Genomic DNA, 27,691 nt, shown 5'->3' with positions numbered 1-27,691 from the left:
GGGGGATAGCAGCCTCACAGAACGAGGTGTTGGATGGAGAGGTGCGACATCTCAAAGATCAAGGTTGTAGCGCAGCCTTATTATTAGAATATCATGCTTAAGTCATGATATCGCTAATGATAAAGATATTTTGTGTATCCACTATATTATTTAGTTACATATCAATAAGAGCCTCTAAAAATTAAGCTTAAAATAGAATGATATTATATACATTAATACGTAGTGGTATTTAAGTGTATCCAAATATATATAAACGATTATTTTTTTATTAAAGAACAGTTGAACATAGAACACATAGATACCAGGCAACTATAAACAAAGGCAGAGTCTTACAATGAAGAAGGGGATAATAGTCCATTGGTCTCCCTAAGTTTTAATTTTTTCATATAAAATATGTATAAATTTTAGTTTAGTACCACTAAATTTTTTATGTTAGCCCTATTTTATTGTGGAATAATTTTTAGTCCGTGATATTTTATCTAACTCTGATTCTGTTTATAAAAAAATTGTCATATTCAAAATATGTTTGACATACAAACATAATAATTTAACAAAATATTTGTGCTTTGCTTGAATAAAATTTCTTAAAAGTTTGAAATGATTTTATACATTATCTTACCAATTTATTTTGACATATAGTAAATGTTGAATATTAGATAACGGATTTATTAGTGTTCAAATTTTCTAAAATTTGCTATGTTTGATTATTATGATGGATTTTTTTCATTTATAAAATAAAAAAATTATTATTTCCTCCAACAAGATTTGTAGACTTTAATTTCTCAAATACGATATTTTTTTGGTATTTAAGCAAGTTTGTCAGACCCCGCGAACTCTATAAAAATTAGCAAGTTCGTCTAACTCCCGGCGAACTCCCTTTTAAAATTTGTTGAAATCTGCATTTTAATCTATTATCATCATCTCCAAATAGTATATAGATCTACAAACAGTATATAGGAATACACAAAAATACACAAACAACAAGCATGGCTTCTTCAAGAATTTTTTTAATTATAAATTAAAAAAAAAGCCATATTTAACCATGACAACTATTGTTATCGTCTCTAAAAATGCCTAGGTACATCGGAATGAGCCATATTTAACAAAAAAAATTTTAATTATAAATTAAAAAAATAATTATTTCCCATAAATAATCTACTTCAAATATATCAGATTAAAAAGTTAACAATTATTATCGTTTTCAAAGTACATAAGAGTACACAAAAAATACACAGGATAACAATCCTTGTTATTTTTGGAAAATAGTTATTTTTTTAATTTATAATTAAAAAATACTTGTTAAATATGGCTTATTCCGGTGTACCTATGTATTTTTAGAGACGATAACAATGGTTGTCATTGTTAAATATGGCTTATTTTTTAATTTATAATTAAAAAAATTATTGAAGAAGTCATGCTTATTGTCCGTGTATTTTTGTGTATTCCTATATACTGTTTATAGATCTATATACTATTTGAAAATGATAATAATGGATTAAAATGCAAATTTTAAAAAACTTTAATAGGGAGTTTGCCGGGTTAGGCGAACTTGCTAATTTTTATAGAGTTCGCCGGGTCCGGCAAACTTGCTTAAATGTAAAAAAAAATCAATTTAAAAAATTAAAATCCAAAAATCTTGTCAGAAAAAAATAATTTTTTTATTTTATAAATAAAAAAAAATCTTATTATGATAATATAAAGTAATTCAATACTTAGAAGAAATTCAAAATCTTTAAAAAGTTATTTAATAGTGTACGTCACCAATACTTTACACTTTGTTCGAGTGGAATCTTTATTCATCTTTATTTAAATAACTAAAAATTATTTTATCTAATATTTACTAATTACTATTAAAATAATATTATAATTTTAGATATAATAAATATATAATTATATATATATAATTATAAATATTAAATTAAATAAAATAACTTTAATTGTTATTGTGTCCCGAATATTTATTATATTATTGATTGAATACTCATTAATTGCACATTTGAACTTCAATAACCATATAACAACATCATAAGACAAAGTTTGACTAATTAAATTTATCAATTTAATATTATTTATTTGTAGTTTTTTTTAAGGGGTAAGTACGATTTTGGTCCCTAAAGTTTAGCGCTAGAATCAAAACCGTCCCTGATGTAATTTTCGACTTAAAATCGTTCTTAATATTGCATTTCATTTTAAAATCGTCCTTTTTAATAAAAATTTTTAATTTATTCCAAATTTACCCTTACTTTAACTTTAATAAAAAAATATATAATTAAAAAAAAAAAGAAAACGCGTTTTGTGGGGAGAGAGACAAAGGGTATACGAAGGGGGAGGGGAGGGGGAGGGGGAAGGGGAAAGGGGGGAGGAGGGACGGCGGCGGCGGCAAAGCTTGGAGGGGAAGGGGAAAGGACGTGGGGGTTCGAGGTTGGAGGAAGGGGAAAGGACGTGGGGTAGAGGTGGGGGGAAGGGGAGAGGCAGAGGGGAGAGGGGGAAGGGGAAAGGGGGAAGGGGATGACGGCTGTTGCTGTCGCCTCGGCTGTTTCCACTGCCGCTGGATCCGTCGCCGCCTCGTCGCCTCTGCCTCTGCCTCGCCTCCACCTCCGCCTTTACCTCGCCGCCTCGCCTCCGCCTTTACCTTGTCGCCTCGCCGACCCCACCGCCGCACCACCGCACCGTCGCCTGCCGCTTCTTCTTCTTCTTCTTCCCTTATTATTATTATTATTATTATTATTATTATTATTATTATTATTATGCTGATTTGTGGAATATTATTGTTGTTTTCTATTTCTGATTTGTTGATTTGGGGAAAGGGGAAACGGGAAGTGGGAGGGGACGCGGGGTGGGGGGAAGGGGAAGATGGGGAGGGGGTGGGGGTGGGGGAAGGGGGGAGGGGTGGGGGAAGGGAAAACGGGGACGGGGATGACGCGGGGTGGGAGTGGGGGTATTGGGAAGGGAAGACGGGGAGGGGGGTGACGCGGGATGGGGGTGATGCGGGGTGCGGGGAAGGGAAAACGGGAAAGGGAAAACGGGGAGGGGGGAGGGGGAAGGGGACAAGGGGAGGGGAGGCAGGGAAGGAGAGGGGGAAGGGGTTCAGGGGGGAGGGGGAGGGGGATGGCGGCGGCATTGGTGGTGGTGCTGGTGGTGGTGGTGTTGGTGGTGGTGGTGGTAGTGGAGGAAGTAATTATGTTGGTAGTGATGAGTGTATTTTTGTCCAAAAAAAATTAAAAGGACGATTTTAATACGGAAAAAAACGTTAAAGACGATTTTAAATCCAAAATTAAAAGAGAGACAAAATCGATTCTGGCGCTAAACTTTAGGGACTAAAATCGTACTTACTCCTTTTTTTTATAAACTATTATTATTATTGGGTCGTTCTAGTTATCTAGTATACAGATACAATCTTATTATAGTAGTGTGGACTCAGGCATAAAGGAGGGCTCATGAGAGGCTCTCAGGCTCCGCTCCGCTGAGCTAAGTCACGAGGCTAAATTCAAACGGGATTTTATTTTATTGGGTTTCGTCAGTGTCATCTTTATATCTTGGGCCTTTTTGGTCGTTGGGCCATTTGATATAAGGACTCATACATTGATACCCTCAACGTGATCTGGCCATTTGATTCAAAGGTAGACAGAAATTTTTTACTTTCAATGTCCTTACTAACGAGTTGAGAAAATACATAAATTTAATATATTTAAATTTAAATGTATTACCAAAAATTATAAGAATTTATTATATTTTAACTAGTGAATAAGCATGCACAAATAATATATTAAATTATTTTTAATAATTTGCTACAAACAAATTAATACTTAAGAAATAAATATTGAAATATCTTTTCATGATATTTTATTAATTAATTTAATTTTAAATAATATAAAAAGAAAATTAATTTCTTGTTTTTTTCTTTCAAATTTCAGATAAATTTGATTCCTTTATCATATTACCTTTAAAAAAGTAGATTAATCTTATCATTATTTAAAACATACTATAGCCCGATTAATTTTTGTATTAGAGACTAATATATATCTAATAGCCTAAAAGATTAAAAGTTAGATTAATATTTTTAGAGATTAACTTTTTCGACAAAAAAAATTACAAAATAATTTTCGACAATACTTTCTTATTTTCCTAAATAAATGAAGGATTAATTTCCATATACAAGTATTTTGCATTTACAAGTTTTACAAGTTTAACGAAATTCACCCATTAAACGTGCTGCTTGTTATGTGTCTTTTTAACAGAATTTTAATCAATTCAAATCAATTAACGCACAAATATATAACTTCCATTTTTCAAAAGATTTCGTTTCTTTTTTCGAGTTTCTTGCCAAATTTGTTGGATCTCCTTCATGCATTATCTCTTTATTTCGTTTTTTTCGATTTTCGTGGTTTCTAAAATCAAGCTTTGAAATCGTTTTGAAAATAATGGAATTTCAGAAATACATCCAAATGATTACATAAATACACCCAAAAGATTACAGAAATACATCTAAATGGTTACAGAAAGAATTACAGAAATACACCCAAACGATTACAGAAATACACCCAAAGGATTTAAGAAATACACCCAAAACAGGGGGAGACAGTATATTTCTTCTAGGATTTAAGAAATACACCAAAAACAGGGGGAGACAGTATATTTCTTCTTGAAATCTTTTAATGTTTTGCTAGTTAAGGATGAGGCACATGGCAGAGACAATCTAGAAGAAAAACCTAGAAGAACAGTAAAACATACCTTGAATAATGTTTCTTCCTTTTTTTCTCGTGATTTTTAATGGATATTTGTATCTTTTCTTCTTGATTTCTTCTACTCTTCGCGAGGAGTTGGAACGTTTCTGCAGAATCGTAGTAGTTTATTTTGAATGTCCCTTGAATTTTGATGGTTTGCGTTTTTGATTGAGAAAGAAGAGGAAGTGTGAACGTGTTGTGGAAGGAACGTGTGTGTTTTTTTTTTATGGTTTGCGTTTTGATTGAGGAAGAAGACGAAGAGTGAATGTGTTATTGAAGGAGCACGTGTTTTTTTCTTGAACTTGAAGCAACTCGTATAACTTGTAAGGCAAAAAGACTTGTATGTGTAGCAGGCCTCATAAATGAAATATGCATTAAGATAAAACATATAATATTAAATATTTAATTAATAGTGCCATACATTATTCATTAAACTACTTAAATGGTATAATCTGTAGCTCAAACTATAATTAAAGGAAGCATATCTATAATGAGTTTGACTTTGTGATACGCGGTTAGGAGGATATTTTCATCAGTTTAGAGCTAATAAGAAGTAGAATAGTAATTTCGTCATATTCAAAGATTTGAATACTACGAAAAATTATACCATGCCAGTTTTGCATATCAAAAAGATCAAAAGTCCGTCTTAAAAATAGTAATATTGAAATGACGACAACTCATAAGACCCATTGAGTTAAGGCAGAACAACAAGAAACCCAATAATACTTTTTAAATTTAATAGGAGGCATAATTTATTATTAATTTTTGAAATTTTTAGGCATTTATTTTAATTTATTTTGTTGTTAGAGTTTGTTGAAAGATTTGATTTACTTCTGATTTGCTTAATCGTATTTTTAGAGATTTTAAATTTAAATCAAATATGATATAATCTAATAAGATCAGATCTAATTTAAATTAGTTATCATATATTTATGATTTTAAAATTTAAATCAAATTTGATCTAATCCAATAAGATCAAATCTGATTTAAATTAGTTATCTTATCTTTAGAAAATTTAAATTAAGTTATCTTATCGTATCTTTTAGTTAGTTTGTTAGAGGCCTATTTAAATATTTTTGGTGAAATAATTTACATAATTTTTTATGAATAAAATTTTTAGTTGCTTTATGCACATTTTTTAGTGTGATTTAAGTGAGGTGAGTGATTTGCTTCGCTTGTTGCATAAAGAAGATTGATGGATCCAACACTAAAGTAATTTTGCGTGGTGGTTTCTTTCAATTTTTTATCTAGGTTGTCAAAGACAGGTTCTTTGAAAGTTTAGTAAAAAATTTCTTACGATGACCTAGATTGCTAAAAACAGATTTCTTAGAGATCTAATAAAAAATTCTTATTTATTATTTATGTTTCTGCTGTGTCTTTTCTGTTACGTCTTTTCTCTATTTTTTTTATCCCTTTATCCTTTCATTCTAATAATTTCCTATTACTTTGTTATGTTCGGTCAAGTTTTTTAATTTAAAAAAAATTCAAAAATTATAAATTAAAAACTGTCAAACTTAAAATTTGCACAAAATATAATTTTAAAATATATTTTTTTATTTTTTTCTTATTTTTAAAAAAAATACACCGAACTATTATTTTAAAATTAAAATTAAAAAAGTTAAATTCAACTTAGCTTCAGAATTAAATATCCTATCATATGCATTTAGCTTTGTCAGTTTTAAACTTTTAATGTTCTTAAGGTCGATTGCATCTACTTAGTTGATAATTTTTTTTAATAAAATTATTTTACAGTTACATTAGATGTACACTAATGTTATTGTGATTCAATTTTTTTTAATTTATTTTAGATATCATTAGATATCTTACTAGAATTGAGGTTGAGTGAATCCTTAAAAAAAATGACAAATTTATCAAATATATTATTATTGAATTAGAAATAAAGAAGGAATATTCAACTATTTTTTTAATATAAAATATTTTCAATCAATGACTTATGAATTCTAAATATTATGTTTGACGTAGAAAGAACAGATGTGCAAATGTTAGTTATTCAAAAAATGTCAAGTTAAAATATAGTGTTTCAAGGAGGTCTTTAATTTAATAATTTTATATATAATTTATTGTTTGAATTTTTCAAAAAAAACGGTAGATAATAATGAGGGGCTGAAAATGCACTTACTGTTGTAGAATAAATAAATAAAGAAGATTATAGTATTAATATTCACTATAATTATTATTTCAATATAATAAGAATGATTAATATATTTACTAATATTATTATTGTAACTTAAGACTATAGAAAGAGAAAGAATTTATATTATAGTCCACATGATGACATAATATATTGAATCAGACTCCTCAGCCAAAAACACTCGCGACTAATTTCATGAATTGCCAGTATTTCAGCATGATTAGAGGAGATTGCTGCTATCGTCTGTTTCGTGGACCTCCATGATATAGCCGTACCACCATATATGTGAATAGGTATCCTGTTTGAGATCTCTCTTTATGTGGATCAGACAAATATCCGGCATCTGCATAGCCAACTAGTTGTGACTTGGATCCATAGGGATAAAACAATCCCATATCAACCGTTCCATGAAGATATCGAAAAATTTGTTTGATTCCACTCCAATATCTTCTGGTTGGAGAGGAACTATATCTTGCTAGTAAATTCACCGCGAATGATATGTCAGGTTGCATATTATTAGCAAGATACATTAGCGCTCCAATGGCACTAAGATATGGTACTTAAGGACCAAGGATATCTTCGTTCTCTTCTTTAGGACGGAATTGATCCTTTTCCACATCTAAAGATCTTATAATCATTGGGGTACTTAATGGATGTGACTTATCCATATAAAATCTCTTTAAGATCTTTTCTATGTATGTTGTTTGATGAATAAAGATCCCATCTTTTGTATGCTCGATCTGCAGGCCGAGACAAAATTTAGTCTTTCCAAGATCTTTCATCTCAAACTCTTCTTTTAGAGTTTTTATAATTGTTGGAATCTCTTCAGGAGTCCCAATGATATTTAAATCATCAACGTACACAACAATTATAATGAATCCAGATGCAGTTTTCTTTATGAAAACACACGGATATATATCATCATTCTTGAAACCGTTTTTGGCCAGATATTCAGTAAGACAATTATATCACATTCGTCCAGATTGCTTTAGACCATATAAAGATCTTTGCAATTTGACTGAGTATAACCCTTGCGAATATTCATTGGATGGTTTAGATATCTTTAGTCCTTCAGGGACTTTCATATAGATATCCCGATCTAATGAGCCGTATAAATAGGATGTTATCACATCCATTAAATGCATATGCAGTTTATGATATGTAGATAAACTGACCAAATAACGCAATGTTATCGCATCCACTACAGGGGAATACGTTTCTTCATAATCTATACCGGGTCTTTGTGAAAAACCTTGTGCCACAAGTCGGGCTTTGTAGCGCACAACTTCATTTTTCTCATTTCGTTTTCTCACAAATACCCATCGGTATCCAACAGGTTTTACATCTTCTGGTGTACAGACTACAGGTCCAAAGACTTCACGTTTTGCAAGTGAGTCTAATTCCGCCTTCATGGCTTCTTTCCATTTTGGCCAATCATTCCTTTGTCGACATTCTTCGACTGATCTTGGCTCAAGATCCTTACTTTCATGCATGATATTTAATGCCACATTATATGCAAATATTTTATTGACAATTATCTTATTTCGGTCCCATTTCTCTCCTGTAAAGACATAATTTATCGAGATCTCATCATTTTCACAATTTTCAGGTACCTGAACGTCTTCTGGCGTTAAAACTATATCAGAATTTTGACAACTTCAGGTGTCTCTACTATGTCTTTTTCAACATGAATTGTATTTACCTCTTTTCTCTTTCGAGGATTTTTGTCTTTGGAACCGACAGGCCTGCCACGCTTCTGGCAATTTGTCCAACTGGGACATCAATTCGAATTGGGGTATTTTTCGCTGGTATATAAGATTTGGTTATCCTCTTTGTATCAGAAAATGTATCAGGCAATTTATTTGCTATTCTTTGCAAATGTATAATCTTTTTAACTTCTAGTTCACATTGCCCTGATCGAGGATCTAAATGCGTCAACAATGATGCATTCCAATTAAGTTCCTTTTCAGGAAGCTTATTCTCTCCCCCTAATGTTGAAAATTTTGATTCATCAAAATGACAATCCACAAATCGGGCTTTAAATACATCTCCACTTTGTATCTCAAGATACCTCACTAAATAGGGAGAATCATATCCAACATATATCCCCAATTTTCTTTGGGGTCCCATTTTTGTGCGATTAGGTGGTGCAATGGGAACATATATCGCACACCCAAATATTCTTAAATGGGAAATATTTGGCTGCTGGCCAAAAGCTAATTGCATAGGAGAGAACTGATGATAACTCGTTGGCCTCAAACGAATAAGTGCTGCGGCATGTAAAACAGCATACCCTCAAACCGAGGTTAGGAGATTTGTTCTCATAAGTAAGGGTCTAGCAATTAATTGGAGGCGTTTAATAAGTAATTCTGCTAACCCATTTTGTGTGTGAACATAAACTACTGGATGTTCAACACTTATTCCATTAGCCATACAATAAGCATCAAAAGTTTGGGAGGTAAATTCACCATCATTATCAAGACGAATTGCTTTGATTGGATTTTCTGAAAATTGTGCTTTTAATCGAATAATTTGAGCCAGTAATCTCACAAACGCCAGGTTGCGAGAGGACAATAAGCACACATGTGACCATCTCAAAGATGCGTCTATTAAGACCATAAAATATCTAAAAGATCCACATGGTGGATGAATAGGTCCACATATATCACCTTGAATCCTTTCTAAGAATTCAGGGGACTCAAATCCAGTCTTTACTGGTGATGGCCTTAAAATTAACTTTCCCTGAGAACATGCAGCACAACAAAATTCATTAGTTTTAAGAATCTTCTAGTTCTTTAGTGAATGTCCATGGGAGTTTTTAATAATTCTCCTCATCATGGTTGTTTCCAGATGACCCAATCGGTCGTGCCAAGTTATGAATTCATTTGGACTAGTAAACTTCTGGTTTACAGTGGCATGTGATTCAATTGCACTAATCTTGGTATAATACAACCCAGACGAAAGTGAGGGTACCTTTTCTAATATAACCTTTTTATTTGAATCATGAGTTGTGATACATAAATACTCATGATTTTTCTCATTCATAGTCTCAATACGATATCCATTGCGGCGAATATCTTTAAAGCTCAACAAGTTTCTTCGGGACTTGGTAGACAATAATGCATTATTTATTATGAATATTGTTCCTCCAGGAAACAAAATTATAGCTCTTCCGGAGCCCTCTATCACATTGCCTGAGCCAATAATAGTATTAACACATTCTTCTTTTGGCACAAGATGGGTAAAATATATATCACTTTTGAGAATGGTGTGCAAACTTGCACTATCCGTAAGGCATACATCTTTATTATATATCCTTGCCATTTTCTTCAAAGACAAATAATAATAATAAAATGAGTAGTATGTACAGTTAAATTGAATTCTTGATCGGAATCATTTTTCCAAGAAATATTGTATATAAAAATAATGTCATATACTAAAATTTTATTTTAAAATATGACACTTTTAATGATTTCAAAATTCATAAACATTAATATTTCATTATTTATATACATCATATTTGAAACTTAAATGCATAAAAATAAAACTTAACAATAAGTTCTTTACATTATTTATTTACATGCATGGATACTTAACAATTCCACATATTAAACTATTCCATCATTGATCAAATGACCAATATTTCCTTCGGGATCCTCAAAGAAATCAGATACATCATAATGAATGGTAGAATTTTCAGCATCATTTGGAACGAAATTCGACTCTTTTTTTTGTCGTCCTTTTTCAAAGATGTCTGGTAAAGATCGACTAGGTGCCTTGCGGTATGACAGGTACGTGACCAATGGCCCTTTCCACCACAACGGAAACACTTATCCTCTGTTGATTTATTCTGCCCGATATTTCTTTCTTTATCCCATTTCTGGTGAGATCCTCTCTTTTGAATATAATTCCTTTTTCTTTCATAATTTTTCTTATTATTAAAAAAATAATAAGAAGTTATACGGAAACTATAGAGGGATTAAACTTATTAGTCATACTATGAAGTTATGAGAAAGGGTGATAGAACAGAGGTTGAAAAAAGAGACACAAGTAACAGAGAACCAATTTGGATTTATGCCAGGCAGATCTACCACTGAAGCGATATACCTATTAAGAAGGATGATGGAGAGGTATCATAGTAATAAAAGAGATCTACATATGATGTTTATTGATTTGAAAAAAGTGTATGATAGGGTACCAAGGGAGGTCTTATGGAAGGTTTAGAAAAGAGGAGAGTAAGGATCGCATATATTCGGGCAATTAAAGACATATATGATGGGGCCACAACTAGTGTGAAGACTCAAGGCGGTGTGACAGAGAAATTCCCTATTGGTATAGGATTGCACCAGGGATCATCCTTAAGTCTATACCTTTTCACATTAGTCTTGGAAATACTCACAGAGCACATCCAAGAGCCTGTGCCATGGTGCATGCTTTTTGCCGATGATATCGTCCTTATTGGAGAGTCAAGAGAAGACCTAAATAAGAAGTTGGAGTTATGGAGAGAAGCTTTAGATGTGTATGGTCTGCGCATAAGTCATAGCAAGACGATATATGGAATGTAAGTTTAGTCTGAGAAGGGAAAACTCCAATATAGAGGTGAAGATTGGAGAAAACATCCTACGAAAAGTTAAAAGTTTTAAGTATCTTGGGTGCATCATACAGGATAATGGATAGATTGAACAGGATGTAAATCATAGGATCCAAGCAGGTTGGTCAAAATGGCGGAGTGCATCTGGTTTTATATGCGACAAAAAAGTGCCTCTAAAACTTAAAGGTAAATTCTATCGCACCGCTATAAGACCGGCTATATTGTATGGTACGGAGTGTTGGGCGGCTAAAGGGGAGCACGAACATAAGTTGAGTGTGACAGAGATGAAGATGTTGAGATGGATGAGTGGTCATACGCGATTGGATAAAATAAGGAATGAAGATATAAGGGAGAGAGTTGGAGTAGCACCCATTGTGGAAAAGATGGTTGAATCGCGTCTCAGGTGGTTTGGACATGTAAGAAGAAGACCGATAGAACATCCAGTCAAGAGGGTGGATGAGATGGAAGATGGACAAAGGGCGAAAGGCAGAGGAAGACCTAAGAAGACCATCCATGAGGTGGTCAAACGAGATCTACATGTAAACAGTCTCTCTGTAGACATGATACATGACAGAGCACAATGGCGTCGTTTGATTCATGTAGCCGACCCCACTTAGTGGGACAAGGCTTTGTTGTTGTTGTTGTTGTTGTTGTATTAAAACCTTGCCATTTACCTCTTCTGGGGTAATTTGCCGCATTTACTTCAGGAAATGGGGCGGCGCCAACTGGGCGCGCTTCATGATTTTTCAATAGTAACTCATTGTTGCGTTCAGCAACAAGAAGGAAAGAAATTAACTCAGAATATTTTTAAACCCTTTTTCTCGATACTACTGCTGCAGGAGCACATTCGAGGCATGGAAGGTTGAGAAAGTTTTCTCCAACATATCATGATCGGTTATCTTTTCTCCACATAATTTCATTCGTGGGGTGATTTGAAACATTGCAGAATTATATTCATTTATGGATTTAAAATCTTGTAGACACAAGTTCGTCCATTCATATCGGGTTTGAAGAAGTATTACCATTTTTTTTATAATTGTACCTTTCTTCAAGGTCTTTCCAAAGATCTGCATGATCTTTTAATGTGAGATATTCATTTTTCAATCCTTCGTCAAGATAACGACGAAGAAAAATTATGGCTTTGGCTTTATCCTTCTGGGATGCATTATTTTCAGCCTTAATGGTATCTCCAAGATCCATTGAATCAAGATGGATTTCAGCATCTAATATCCATGATAAATAATTGTTTCCAGATATATCAAGAGCATTGAATTCAAGATGAGAGAGCTTCGATATAATGAAAATTTGTTACTCGAGTCTTCCTAAAAATTTAATCAGAGTCTCGTGCTGATACCGTGTTGTAGAATAAATAAATAAAGAAGACTATAGTATTAATATTTACTACAATTACTATCTCAATATAATAAGAATGATTAGTATATTTACTAATATTATTATTATATCTTAAGACTACAGGAAGAGAAAGAACTTATATTATAATGTAAGGAGAGAGAGAGAGAAATATTTTTGCTTTATTGCTAGTGTAACATCAACGGAGGTTAACCTCCTATTTATAAGTATATAGAAAAGATATTTTTCACCTTCATTAATTTCAGTCTCTCTTAAAAATGTAAGTCTCATATAAAAAATAGGCATCTACGTCCCATTCCTATCACAACACTTACAATATTTTTATTTTAGTTCATTTGTAATATATTATGTATTATGTATTGTAACATGTTAATTTTTATTAATTATATATTGTAATATAAATTTATATATTTTTAGTAATTATTGAGAAATACCTATGTACAAAAATATAATATGTATTAAATGATAGAATATATACAGATTAAACAAATTAATAAAAAATAAATTTAAAAATTTTAATAAAATATAAATTGATTATTTTTTTGTGTATTTCAAGAGAACATAAACTAATTTTCTTTACATAACATGCATTAAAAATTTATTCTTGATAATATAATTTTTTTTTGGTATATTAAGTGATAAATATTAATTTTTTGTTGTAAAATAAATAAATAAGAAAGATATAAAATAAAAAAGTATAGATAACTTTAATAGTAATATTCATCATAATTACTATCTCAATATAATAGAAATGATTAATATATTTACTAATATTATATATATTGTAATGTATACTCAGAGAGATAGAAAAAAGAGAGTTTATATTTATATATATAAAAGAAAAGAGTACTTTTGTTGTACAATTTGTCTGTTATAGAGGTAAAATGTTTATTTTTTTAAACTTTATTTAAGTTTAATTTAACTTGAGAACTTCATTCTTTCATAGAAAAATTCAGTCGTCATATAATGAATGTGCATCCACATCATCATGTAAACATGATATTTTTCTCATTCTTAAATATGTTGGTCAATATCACTAATTAAGAAGAGTCACATAATTAATGTTGACAATTTTACAATAGATAAAATTTCAAATTCTAAAATTAATGTATGATTCAATTTTATTCTAAACACTTAGTGCGAACATCTAATGTATTACTTTAATATTCACAGAAAATTATTATATACCAAAGATTCACTAAGATCCGTTTGAAAAGTTTTAAAAGTAATTTTTTTGAACTTTTGACTTATGAAAAGTAGTAGTATTAATGTTTGGTGTAATTTTCAAAATTGAATTGCGATTTTTTAAGAAACTATTTAGGAGTTTATAGAGAAGTTAAAAAAATGACTTCTCTCATAATACTACTACTTTTTACTATATTTTTATAAATAAATACTTTTAAAACTAAAAATCAAAACATAAAATAACTTATTTATAAGCTATTTTTAATATAGTCATTTATTGTTTAAACTATTTTTTAAAAAGAACTTAATTAAATTATTTATTCAAATTGGGCATTTTTCTTTTCGTTTTTGTATGGGTCTAAAGTCTAAACTAAATATGCTTTGATTCGGTTATAACAATTTTCCAATTCACTTAATACTTAAGCAACATATATACTCACATTTGTGTACCATAAATCTATTAATAACTGAAAATTTTTGTATCATAAATCTATTAAGTACAATAAGGCATACAAAAATGGAGTCCAAAGAAATAAAACTACGCTTATAGGGTTGCCAATTAATCACGTCAACTAAGCTTCGGCTTTATCACAAGCCAATCCTGACACATAACACAACAAGCTTTGGCAACCTCTGCCAAGCTATGCTTCCTCACAACTAATAGAGTGCTAAATTGCTAGGTGTCAACATGTCACTCAATTGATAAGAATATTTTTATTTTTATATTTGTACTCTCTAAATGACTTTATTATTATTATTATTATTATTATTATTATTATTATTATTATTATTATTATTATTATTCAAAGACAAAAATATATTTCATGGCCTGTTATGAAAATATTTTTTTTAGCAAGTGAGGAACTAATATGAAGACCATTGTTATAAGACGAATTGTTGCTGTGAGTTTTGTTGGGGGCAATTTTTAACGTATTTCTGTTGAGATAGGATTGTAATTTTTTTTTAAATATGTTAATGTTTATAATTCTCTTAGTAATTAACTAGGGGTGCACCCAACTGCACTCAATTAATAAAAAAGAGTCCATTAATAAAAAAAAACACAGCACCCCAACTCAAGAGTTATTTTAATTTTATTTTTACCCCATTATAAAAAAAACACCCACAAAAATAAAAAAATTAATAAAAAAATCTAAAATCATTGTAAAAGATTATCCAAAATTCTTTTAATTATAATAAAAAACGAATTAATTTTTTATATAAAAAAATTCAAAACCTAACAAAAGAGAAATATTTAAAATCATTTTTAAAAATTCAAAACCTAATCAAACGAGATATTTAAAATTATTGAAAAAAGAACATCCAAAAACTAGAAAAGAAACTTCTAAAATTATTAAAAAAAACCATTAAAAAACTAAAACGAAAAAACATCCAAGACATATAACAAAAATACACTCGAAACCTAGGAAAAAAAATCCAAAACTAGTAAAAAGAATAATTCAAAACTTAGGAGGAGGAGGAGGAAGAGAAGATTCCGGAGGAGGGGAGGACGCGGCGTTGCAGGACGATAAGTTGCCAAGGGAGGCGACGAAGCACAAGGAACTGCAGGGGGAGGTGCACGTTGCGGCGAGAGAGTTTGGAGGGGAGGTCACAGTACCACGGGATGAGGTATTGTATGGAGAGGTGTGACATCCCAGCGATCAGGGTTGGAGTGCGGCGCCGTGAATAGAAAAGCTGGGGAAAGGACACTGGTCCGTTCATAATAAATCCAATATCATAAATCGGCTTTACTATTCATAACTCGGCATTATTCACATCATTCCTCAAGAAATCAGCGTTATAGTTCGGCATTATAGTCATTAAATCGTCATTATAGTCATTAAATCGGCACTACAGTCATTAACTTGGCATTGCAGCCACTATTCAACAATCAATATCATTTATTGAAATGTGACGTTACAAATAAGCTCAACGGACTGCTTCACAAATATGAAACGTCCAACCTGACATTTACCCTTATTATTGCTCTTTAATACAGACAATAAAACAGGAACGTAACCGATTTATATACTATCACCTATAAAAAGGTATGATCTTCTATTTTTAAAGATATATTGAATTCTCAATACTAACTTAAACTTTGGAGTGCCTTTGCAGGTACACTCCCCCCTGTTTCTTTCTCAAAGCTCTATGCGATTGGACACACTCTTGGAGAAAAGCTCGGATTATCACAAGACTTGAAGGTCGGCACCGAAAGTAATAGCTCGGCGCCGACTCCCAGAGACTGAGCTCACTCTCCAGGTATCCATACAAGAACAGACACCGTAGTGTGCTATCGGCGATATATGATCCATATGCTATAGCTCGTACCCATCAACCTTATAAATCGATAACGTGTCAAATAAAACAAAGAATACTTATCTTAGCACGAAAAAAAAAAAGAAGATTGTTACAAATAACTTTCACACCACGCTGAGTGAGCAGAAAATTAGGTTAAATGAGTTACCGTACTATACAACAAAAAAGACTTAATTTATTTAATAAAAAAAAAAGAGAAAAGTAAAAATGTATGATAATCACACTGAATTACATTATATCTTACACTTTTTCTAATTTAAACGTCAGAGTATTTTTGCAAGTGTCTTTCATCGTCGTTTTTTAGAAGTCGATACCTTATCTAGTCCATGCAGGAGCAAACTCAACTTTGAGACGGATGAGCTATACCTCTCCTCACAGGCTCACCACACAAAAATAATATATAAATGTATGTGTTGTTTAACTTATTTTTAATATTTATTTTATATTTTAATATATATATATATTAATAATTAATTTTAAATATACACCTACATGAAAGATAACACATATAATATATGGTCTACGTTTTATCTTGCCATATCTTTGTATGTTGGTGGGTCTCCAACTAAATGGGGCCCACAAATTAAAAAAATAGAAGAAAAAATATATATAATAAAATAAAGAAGTGGCAAACAGCCACGGTGAGAGAGAGAGAAGCTTTCTTTTGAATGAAAAGAAAATTAAGCATGGTGTTGAGGGAGAAGAAGAAATTGGGAGAAAAAGGCAAGTCATTTTTTATCCGATTGAATTGGTAAATTTGTTCTATTTTTTATGAAATTTTAGTAAGTTATTCATGGTGTAGAGATGAACATTAGGATATAACTTGCTAGTTGTATTGTCTTCTCTTTTGGATGATTTGAGATACCCACTTTGTGAAGGGTTTATGTTGATTCCATCAGTTTTGATGATGTATTTCGTTGATTATTGAGATGCCCTAGTGTTACTAGGAAGACTAATTGTATACCCATTATTTTGATAGTGGAAGATTTTACTGGACTAGGTCCCGTAAATTTTTTGTCCCTCTTTTTAGGAGTTTTCCCACGTTAAAATTTTATTGTCTAATTATTTAATTTCTGCCATTATATTTGCTGCTCGGAGTATCTTTGGTATTGCCCATTAAATTGCACAGGTTGTGGAAAAATTATTTTTGGTGCTTCTGCTGTTAGACATGTTCTTGTTTGAACCTTTGTTGAGTTTTTCCAACAAAGTGGTATCTAGAGCTTTGATTGTTTATCTCGGTGCTGCTTAAATGCAGGAAAATACTCATGGACCAAATATGGTCAAATTGAATTTCCAAAATTACTCGATTTGGAAGACTCTCATGGAATATATGTTGTATAGTGGTGTGCGAAATTGTGATCACTACTTTTCACAACTCAAATAATCCCTAGTAATGGCCCCAAGAACTTGGTGCTCAATACCATGGCATAAACACAACTTTGCACAACTAACCAGCAAGTGCACTGGGTCGTCCAAGTAATAAACCTTACGCGAGTAAGGGTCGATCCCACGGAGATTGTTGGTATGAAGCAAGCTATGGTCACCTTGTAAATCTTAGTCAGGCAGACTCAAATGGGTATAGTGATATACGAATAAAGCATAAAGATAAAGATAGAGGTACTTATGTAATTCATTGGTAGGAACTTCAGATAAGCGTATGAAGATGCCTTCCCTTCCGTCTCTCTGCTTTCCTACTGTCTTCATCCAATCCTTCTTACTCCTTTCCATGGCAAGCTTATGCAAGGGTTTCACCGTTGTCAGTGGCTACCTCCCATCCTCTCAGTGAAAACGTTCCTATGCTCTGTCACAGCATAGGCTAATCAGCTGTCGGTTCTCGGTCAGGCCGGAATAGAATCCAGTGATTCTTTTGCGTCTGTCACTAACGCCCCGCCTGCTAGGAGTTTGAAGCACGTCACAGTCATTCAATCATTGAATCCTACTCAGAATACCACAGACAAGGTTAGACCTTCCGGATTCTCTTGAATGCTGCCATCAGTTCTCGCCTATACCACGAAGACTCTGATCTCACGGAATGGTTGGCTCGTTTGTCAGGCGAGCACTCGGTTGTCAGGCGATCAACCATGCATCGTGCAATCAGGAATCCAAGAGATATTCACTAGAGCCTTGATTGCTTGTAGAACAGAAGTGGTTGTCAGTCACCTTGTTCAGAGGTGAGAATGATGATGAGTGTCACGGATCATCACATTCATCAAGTTGAAGAACAAGTGATATCTTAGAACAAGAACAAGCGGAATTGAATGGAAGAACAATAGTAATTGCATTAATACTCGAGGTACAGCAGAGCTCCACACCTTAATCTATGGTGTGTAGAAACTCCACCGTTGAAAATACATAAGCATAAGGTCTAGGCATGGCCGAATGGCCAGCCTCCCAATGATCTAAGATAGCATAAAACGAAGATAGCTACCAAAGTCTTCTAATACAATAGTAAAAGGTCCTACTTATAGATAACTAGTGGCCTAAGGTTTACAGAAATGAGTAAATGACATAAAAATCCACTTCCGGGCCCACTTGGTGTGTGTTTGGGCTGAGCAATGAAGAAATTTCGTGTAGAGACTCTTCTTAGAGTTAAACGCCAGCTTTTATGCCAGTTTGGGCGTTTAACTCCCATTTGGGTGCCAGTTCCAGCGTTTAACGCTGGGATTTCTTGAGGTGACTTTGAACACCGGTTTGGGCCATCAAATCTTGGGCAAAGTATGGACTATCATATATTGCTGGAAAGCCCAGGATGTCTACTTTCCAACGCCGTTGAGAGCGCGCCAATTGGGCTTCTGTAGCTCCAGAAAATCCACTTCGAGTGCAGGGAGGTCAGAATCCAACAGCATCTGCAGTCCTTTTCAGTCTCTGGATCAGATTTTTACTCAAGTCCCTCAATTTCAGCCAGAAAATACCTGAAATCACAGAAAAACACACAAACTCATAGTAAAGTCCAGAAAAGTGAATTTTAACTAAAAACTAATAAAAATATACTAAAAACTCAACTAAAGCTATCAAAAACATACTAAAAACAATGCCAAAAAGTGTATAAATTATCCGCTCATCAGACACATAGTGCATGTTTGGGCGCCATTATTTTGTTAAAAAAAGATCTTTTTTCAATGAAAAAAGATCTTTTTTATTTTTTAACGTGTTTGGCAAATTTTTAGTAGTAAAAGTAAAAACACTAGTAAAATCAAAAAAAGATCTTTTTTGAGAAGCTGTAATTTACATCTTTTTTTAAAAGATCTTTTTTCCTTAAAAAAAAGATGTTTTTCATGTAATAAATAAACAAAAAAGTACTTTTATATTGTTATACCCAAACATAATTGATAGATAAAAAGACCTTTTTACATGAGATATCCAAACATAAAATTACTTTTACTTCTCTATAAGATCTTTTAAAAAAAGATAACTCGAAAAAAGATCTTTTTTTAGAAGCTCACCCAAACAAGCCCATAATCCACTTCTACCAAGATGTACTTGTTTGCATACGAGGTTCGGAATGGTCCCATGAAATCTATTCCCCACACATCAAATACTTCCAGTCCCAAAATGAAATTCTGTGGCATGGCATTTTTCTTGGGCAAGTTCCCAGATCTTTGGCATTCATTGCAGCTCCTTACCAGTTCTTTGGCATCCTTGAAAAGGGTGGGCCAAAAGAATCCACTTTGTAACACCTTTGCTGCAGTCATGTCCCCTCCAAAGTGGCCTCCGTAGCATGAGCCGTGGCAATTCCATAGTACTTCTCGTCCTTCCTCTTCTGAGACACATCTTCTAAGGATTCCATCTGAACACTTCTTGAAGAGATAAGGCTCGTCCCAGACAAAGTATTTTGCATCATTCATGAGCTTCCTCTTTTGATGTTTATTGATCCCTGGAGGTAGAGCCCCAGTTGCCTTGAAGTTGGCAATGTCTGCAAACCATGGGGCTTTGTGCACTGTCATTAACTGCTCATCAGGGAAGAGCTTGTTCACACTCATATCATGTGTTCCTCCTCCCTCATGAGGAATCCTGGATAGGTGATCTGCCACCTTGTTCTCCACTCCCTTCTTGTCTCTGATTTCAATATCAAACTCTTGCAATAATAAGATCCATCTTATTAGTCTTGGTTTTGATTCTTGCTTGGCAAATAAATATTTAAGTGCTGTGTGATCTGTAAAAACAATGACTTTAGCACCAATTAGGTACGATCTAAACTTGTCAAATGCAAAAACTATGGCTAGCAATTCCTTTTCAGTAGTGGTATAATTTCTTTGAGCATCATTGAGGACCTTGCTAGCATAGTATATTACATGGACTAAGTTATTTTTCCTCTGTCCTAACACTGCCCCTACTGCAAAGTCAGATGCATCACACATCAATTCAAAGGGTAGGTTCCAATTAGGTGGGGAGATGATAGGGGCAGAGGACAATATTTCTTTCAAATGCTCGAATGCCAACATGCAGGTTTCATCGAAGATGAATGGTGTATCTGATACAAGGAGATTACTCAAGGGCTTAGCTATTTTTGAAAAATCTTTAATAAATCTTCTGTAAAAGCCAGCATGCCCTAAAAAGCTTCTAATTGCCTTGACATCACTTGGTGGAGGAAGCTTTTCAATAAGTTCCACTTTAGCCCTGTCCACTTCGATTCCTTGGTTAGAAATCTTATGGCCTAGAACTATTCCTCCTGTCACCATAAAGTGACATTTCTCCCAGTTCAAGACCAAATTAGTCTCTTGGCATCTTTTCAATACCAAGGCTAGGTGATGCAAGCAACTAGTAAAAGAATCTCCAAATACCGAGAAATCATCCATAAAAACTTCAATGAATTTCTCTATCATATCTGAGAAGATAGAAAGCATGCAACGTTGGAAAATCGCAGGTGCATTACATAGCCCAAATGGCATGTGCCTGTAGGCAAACACTCCATATGGACAGGTAAATGAAGTTTTCTCTTGGTCTCTAGGATCAACCACTATTTGGTTATATCCTGAATAACCATCAAGAAAACAATAATAAGCATGTCCTGCGAGTCTTTCCAACAACTGATCCATGAATGGGAGAGGGAAATGATCCTTTCGTGTAGCTTCATTGAGTTTCCGATAGTCAATGCACATCCGCCATCCCGTGACGGTCCTTGTAGGTATTAGTTCGTTCCTCTCATTGGGAACCACAGTGATTCCTCCCTTCTTGGGCACAACATGCACGGGGCTGACCCAAGGGCTGTCTGAGATCGGGTATATTACTCCTCCTTGTCAAAGCTTCATAACCTCTTTCTGTACCACTTCCTTCATGATTGGGTTCAGCCTTCTTTGGGATTGAATGGATGGTTTTGCATCATCTTCTAACAGTATTTTATGCATGCATATAGCTGAACTGATCCCCTTTAGGTCAACAAGGGTCCATCCAATGGCGTCCTTATGCTCCCGCAGCACCTTGAGCAGTTCATCTTCTTGATCTTGGCTGAGGCATGAGCTTATGATCATTGGGTAGTTTTCATTTTCTCCTAGGTATGTATATTTGAGAGTGGGTGGCAATGCTTTGAGTTCAACCTTGGGTGCCCCTGACTTTTCAGTCTCTTCCCTTGGTGCATCTTGAACATGACTCTCTGCTGTTGCAACATCCTCACTTGATATATACTCCTCCTCCATTGATCTCTCGGGCTCTTCATGCTCTTCTTCTTCAAAACACTCCTGCACTTCTTCTTCTAGTGCGTCTAACCTCATGCATTCCCCCAATTGTTCTGGTGGGTAACTCATAGCCTTGAATACATTGAATGTCATCTTTTTATTGTGTAATCTCAATGTAAGATCACCTTTTTGGACATCAATGATAGCTCCAGCAGTAGCCAAGAACGGCCTTCCCAGAATAATGGAGGTCTTGGCTTCCTCCTGCATGTCCAACATTACAAAATCTGCCGGGAATATGAAGTCTCCTACTTTCACCAACAAATCCTCTACTATGCCATGAGGGAACTTGAACGATCGGTCTGCCAGTTGTAAGGCCATTTTTGTTGGTTTAGCCTCCTCGATCTTCATCTTCCTCATCATTGCTACTGATATCAGATTGATGCTGGCTCCTAAGTCACAAAGGGCCTTTTCTACTGTGATTTTCCCTATAATACAAGGGATCTGAAAGCTCCCAGGATCCTTCAACTTCTGGGGTAGTTTGTGCTGGATGATAGCACTACATTCTTCGGTTAGTATCACCGTCTCATTGTTCTTCCAGCTTCTCTTCTTAGTCATCAGCTCCTTCAGGAACTTGGCATAGAGTGACATGTGTTCTATTGCTTCAGCAAAGGGTATGTTGATTTGTAGTTTCTTGAAGATTTCCAAGAATCTCACGAACTGGTTGTCATCTTCTTTTCTCTTCAACTGCTGAGGATATAGAGCTCTTGAGATGTTCAGTTTTGGCATCCCTTTTTCTTTTTGTGGACTTGAAGTGGGAGTTTGAACTCCATCTTGCTCTTCTCCCTTTTCATTTGAGCCTTTTTCTTGTGGTTTTTGGGAGAGTTCCTTAAGTTCCTTCCCACTCCTAAGTGTTATAGCTTGACACTCCTCCTCTTTGCTTGAATTGTTATCATTGTAAAGGTTGTGGTTAGAAAGCTGCTTGAATAGATAACTAATTTGTGTCTCCAGTTTCTTGATGGCAGCATTTTAATTCTGCATGTTTGACTGCACTTCCTCTCGAAATACTTTACTATTTCAAACGTCCTTGCATACTCCCTCAAGTAAGGTTTCAAGCTTAGAGAGTCTGTTATCAATTGATGGTAGATTGGGATTAGAGGTGGAAGGATGAGAGGTGTTGTTGTGGGGGTGTTGATATGTCCTCTGTGTGAATTGTTGATGAGCTGCATTGTTGTTTGAGTTGTAACGTTTCTGGTCTTGGCTTTGATCTTGCTGATTCCCCCACCCAAAGTTTGGGTGGTTCCTCCATCCAGGGTTGTATGTCTTGGAGTAAGGATCATGGTTCTGTCTAGGTGAATTCCTAATGTAGTTGGCTTGCTCAAGGTTACCCTCTGCTTCTTCTTCAACTCCTTCTTGGGTTGTTGAGGAGGTGGTGATTGCTGCCACTTGGTTCATCTTCATCTTCTTGGTGAGGTCAGCTAGCTGCTTGGTAATGAGCTTGTTCTGAGCCAGCAGAGCATCTACATTGTTTAGCTCTATCACTCCTCTAGTGTTCCCTCTTTCGGAAGCATAGAAGTAGTCATTCTCAGCTACAGTCTTGATTACATCTATGGCTTCTTCAATGGTCTTCTTCTTGTTCAATGATCCTCCAGAGGAATGGTCAACTGCCTTCTTTGATTCATATGACAAGCCTTCATAGAAGATGTGCAACTGCACCCATTCATTGAACATATTTGGTGGACACCTCCTTGTTAGGTCTTTGAACCTTTCCCAAGCTTCATAAAGTGTCTCCCCATCTTGCTGTCTGAACGTCTGCACTTCAGTTCTCAGCCTATTGATCCTTTAAGGGGGGTAAAACCTTACCAAAAACTTATTCACTACCTCCTCCCAATTTGTCAGGCTTTCTTTTGGGAAGGATTCAAGCCATTTGGATGCCTTGTCCCTGAGTGAAAAAGGGAACAAGAGCAGCCTATAGACATCCGGGTGCACTCTATTGGACTTCACTGTGTCACAAATCCTCAAGAAGATGGTCAAGTGTTGATTCGGGTCTTCTTGAGCACCTCCTCCAAATGAGCAATTATTCTGCACAAGAGTGATGAGCTGAGGTTTTAGCTCGAAATTGTTGGCATGTATGGTGGGCTTCTAAATGCTACTTCCACAGTTGCCTGGGTTTAGATTGATGTAAGAGCCTAACACTCTTCTATCCTCCCCAGCATGATTTGCTCTACCTCCTCCCCCATGGTTATTAGCCTCTTCTTCATGTTGGTTTTCCATGTTGCCTTCCATGTTTAGTTCAAAGTGTTCCTCCTCCTCTTCAGCACCGATTGCATGTTTTCCTCTTGCTTCCCTCCTTAATCTAAGGAGGGTCCTCTCTGGTTCAGAATCGAAGGAAGTTGAAGCCCCGCTTCTTCTCCCTGTCATACAACCAACAAGTACAAGCAAGGAACAATATGTGCAGATAGTATTGCTGTCAGAATTACTGTTAGTTGTGAGTGATGCAATATATCAAACAGTTAGTGGGTTAGCAAAATGAATGGTAAATAACAAAGAAAACGAAAAGAGTAGAGGGGGAAGGGAAGAAGTTAACTAAGACAGAAAGTAAATTACTCAAACAGAAAATTAAATCAACAAAACAAAAATGCTCAATCTAGTGATCTTCTAATTTAATCATTGTTGATGCACAATCAATCCCCGGCAACGGCGCCATAAACTTGATGCAGGTGGACATTGTCTCGCAATAGATTTCCTTCGGCAAGTGTACCGAATTTGTCGTCAAGTAAAAACTCACAATAGAGTGAGGTCGAATCCCACAGGGATTGATTGATCAAGCAACTTTAATTAGAAGAATGCTCTAGTTGGACGAATTCAGAATTTGGGTGGAGATTTGCAGCAAATAAAATGGCGGGAATGTAAATAACAGAAAAAGTAAATGCTAGAATTAAAGGGCTGAAAGTAAATGACTGAAAATAAATTGCAGAATTGTAAAAGGGAATGGGGTGTTTGCTCATGAAAGTAAACGCAGAAATTAAAGAGAATGGGTGAGATCAGAATTGGGGAATTCATTGGGCGCAGGAGATGTTGCGATTCTCCGGATCAAGTTCATTTTCATCTCTTCCTCAATCAATGCAATCATTGATCTCCTTGGCAATCTTAATTGATTGAACTACAATTTCTTGCAATTCAATCTCTCAAATCTTGATCAATAGCCAATTCCTTAGTCAATTGCTCATGAGAAGAGATGAAGTGTGGTCACTGATTATACCACATGCATTTCCCAAATCAAGTATTGAGAGGATTATAGTCACATATCCATCCAAACCCAATTTGGTCCAGCATGAGAAAGCATTTCTAGCTTGATCTCTTCATTCCTCTTTCAAGGCTCAGAAGAGATCCAAGTTTGAATAGCTCATTTTCCAAGATAACTACCCAATGGGATGAAGATCGAAAGCTTTCAAGTAAAATCAAGAGAAAAGATAGAAGAAGAATAATGAAAACTAGTATTGATCCATCAATTTACAACAGAGCTCTCTAACCCAATGAAAGGGGTTTAGTTGTTCATAGCTCTAGAAAATGAAAACAAAGATGGAGAATACATCATGGAACTAGAAGAGCAGAGTAAAATACAGAGAGTAGTGCTCTCCTTCCAACCCCCAGCCTTCTAAATATTTCAAAGCTACTCCTATATGTACTACTCTTCTCAGCTTCTAGTTGGTTCTTCAAGTCTTGGGCCTTTGGATCCTTGAGTTTGAAGCAGTTCTCTTCTTCGTTTGGGCTTGGTTTTACTTGCAGAGAGAAAGTGTCAAGTGGGCAGAGACTTTAGTTCAGGACGTTAGGGGTGTTAACGTTTTAGTTCGAGAACGTTAGTGACACTCAACACTGTCACTAACGTTTCAATGTACCCCTTTGCCTCACGTTAGAGCCCACGTTAACTAGGTTAGCGTGGCTTCTAACGTGGCCTTGCCATCCTTCGAGAACGTTAGTGACACTCAACATTGTCACTAACGTTCCAATGTGCCCCTATGTCTCACGTTAGAGTCCACGTTAACTAGGTTAACGTGGCTTCTAACGTGGCCTTGCCAACCTTCGAGAACGTTAGTGACACTCAACATTGTCACTAACGTTCCAATGTGCCCCTATGTCTCACGTTAGAGTTCACGTTAACTAGGTTAACGTGGCTTCTAACGTGGCCATTCTTAGCCATCCCCAACGTTAGTGACAATGTTGAGTGTCACTAACGTTGGCTCATCTTTCACTCATCAACGTTAGCTTCCACGTTAACTAAGTTAACGTGAAAGTTAACGTGGCTCCTTGGGGGTTTTGTGGGTGCTTCCAACGTTAGTGACAATGTTGGGTGTCACTAACGTTGTCGACCTCCCTTGCCTCTTACATTAGCTCCCACGTTAACCAAGTTAACGTGGGAGTTAACGTGGTACATTGCTCCTTAGGCCAACGTTAGTGACAATGTTGAGTGTCACTAACGTTGGCTTCCTTCCCCCATTTAACGTTAGAGGCCACGTTAACTAAGTTAACGTGGACTCTAACGTGGCCACTTATGATCATTGGCCAACGTTAGTGATAATGTTAAGTGTCACTAACGTCGGCTCAAAGTCCCTTCTTCACGTTAGAGTTCACGTTAACTTAGTTAACGTGACTCTTAACGTGGGCAATGATGGCTTCGAGAGCGTTATTGGCAATCACTTTTCTCATTAACTTTGCAAGTTACCTCCCATTCCACGTTAGTGGTAACGTTAATTAGATTAACGTGACTGCTAAGTGGTTCTTCCTTGCTTCTTTTGGTCCTGAAATCAAGCAATAGAGTGCATCAAAGTTCTAGTCCAAGTCATGGGTAATGCAACATACACTTTGTTACTAAACTCTTGCAAAATCCTCATGAAATCATGTAAAATTCACAATGTATGCTTGAATCAAGGTGTAAGTGAATATCTATCCAAAACTAGCTTATTTCCTAAGGAAATGCATGAAACTACCTTAAAAACAGTAAAGAAAAAGTCAGTGAAACTGGCCAAGATGCCCTGACATCATTATTGTTATTATTCACATTTTTTGTTAAAACAAAGCACATTTTTTTTCTATTATTGCATATCTTTTTTTACTAGTAAAAATTAATTTTTTATTATTTTACACTATTATTTAATTAAAATAAAATAAAATAACAGACTAAAATACACACAGATACTCTATGCACAAGAAATAGTGACTTTATTTTTTAACAAAATAAAAATATTAATATAATAATTAATTAAATTAATTATTTATTATTTTACATATATAACACATTTAAAATAATAAGATAACATATAAAATATTTTTGATATACACTAATATTATTAGACCTACAACCTAATATATTAGAGTCATTCTTATTAGGCCTATAATATATTATTATTATTATTATTATTATTATTATTATTATTATTATTAGAGCAATTACCCAAATCAATTTTTGAGAATTTTAAAAGCGGATATTCTAGTCTCCAAGAAAAATTAATACACAGATCAATCCCTAAGATTTTACTTCGGCAGACAAATCAGTCTCAGTTTATTCTTTGGCAAAGTAATTACTCAAATCAGTCCCCAAAAATTTTAAAAGCGGACATTGTAGTCCCTAAAAAAATTAATATACAAATCAATCCGAGTAAAGCTAGGGAACCAAAAGCATATCAGCCAAAACCTAGCCAAATACCTTTGGATGAATTCAAAATCTCTACGAATTAATATATAT

The 27,691-nt window shown here is 34.5% G+C and overlaps 2 protein-coding genes across 2 annotated transcripts; one reads left to right on the top strand and one right to left on the bottom strand.

Annotated features, from left to right (window-relative positions):
* The first annotated feature begins 2,508 nt into the window (after positions 1 to 2,508).
* Positions 2,509 to 16,269, top strand: LOC130934665 (uncharacterized). The gene is made up of 3 exons (XM_057864213.1): positions 2,509 to 2,658; positions 2,808 to 3,198; positions 16,139 to 16,269. Exons 1-3 carry the CDS (start codon positions 2,509 to 2,511, stop codon positions 16,267 to 16,269), a joined length of 672 nt encoding a protein of 223 aa, XP_057720196.1.
* Positions 16,270 to 21,576: 5,307 nt separating this feature from the next.
* Positions 21,577 to 22,737, bottom strand: LOC130934664 (uncharacterized). The gene has a single exon (XM_057864212.1). The coding sequence runs from the start codon at positions 22,735 to 22,737 to the stop codon at positions 21,577 to 21,579; it is 1,161 nt and encodes a 386-aa protein (XP_057720195.1).
* Between the last annotated feature and the right edge of the window lie 4,954 nt (positions 22,738 to 27,691).

This window comes from Arachis stenosperma, chromosome 6 (genome assembly GCF_014773155.1).
Source record: "Arachis stenosperma cultivar V10309 chromosome 6, arast.V10309.gnm1.PFL2, whole genome shotgun sequence".
Taxonomy (NCBI): domain Eukaryota; kingdom Viridiplantae; phylum Streptophyta; class Magnoliopsida; order Fabales; family Fabaceae; genus Arachis; species Arachis stenosperma.
The sequence above is the reverse complement of the archived record's forward strand: the minus strand, read 5'-3'. Positions and strand labels throughout refer to the sequence as shown.

What these genes read in the sequence shown, in the direction of transcription:
- LOC130934665 (XM_057864213.1), top strand. Translation starts at nt 2,509, where the DNA reads ATGACGGCTGTTGCTGTCGCCTCGGCTGTTTCCACTGCCGCTGGATCC. An exon ending in GCCTCGCCGACCCCACCGCC is followed by an intron (nt 2,659 to 2,807) that starts GCACCACCGCAC and finishes ATTTGGGGAAAG; the next exon opens with GGGAAACGGGAAGTGGGAGG. An exon ending in TTATGTTGGTAGTGATGAGT is followed by an intron (nt 3,199 to 16,138) that starts GTATTTTTGTCC and finishes GTGCCTTTGCAG; the next exon opens with GTACACTCCCCCCTGTTTCT.
- LOC130934664 (XM_057864212.1), bottom strand. Translation starts at nt 22,737, where the DNA reads ATGCCAAAACTGAACATCTCAAGAGCTCTATATCCTCAGCAGTTGAAG.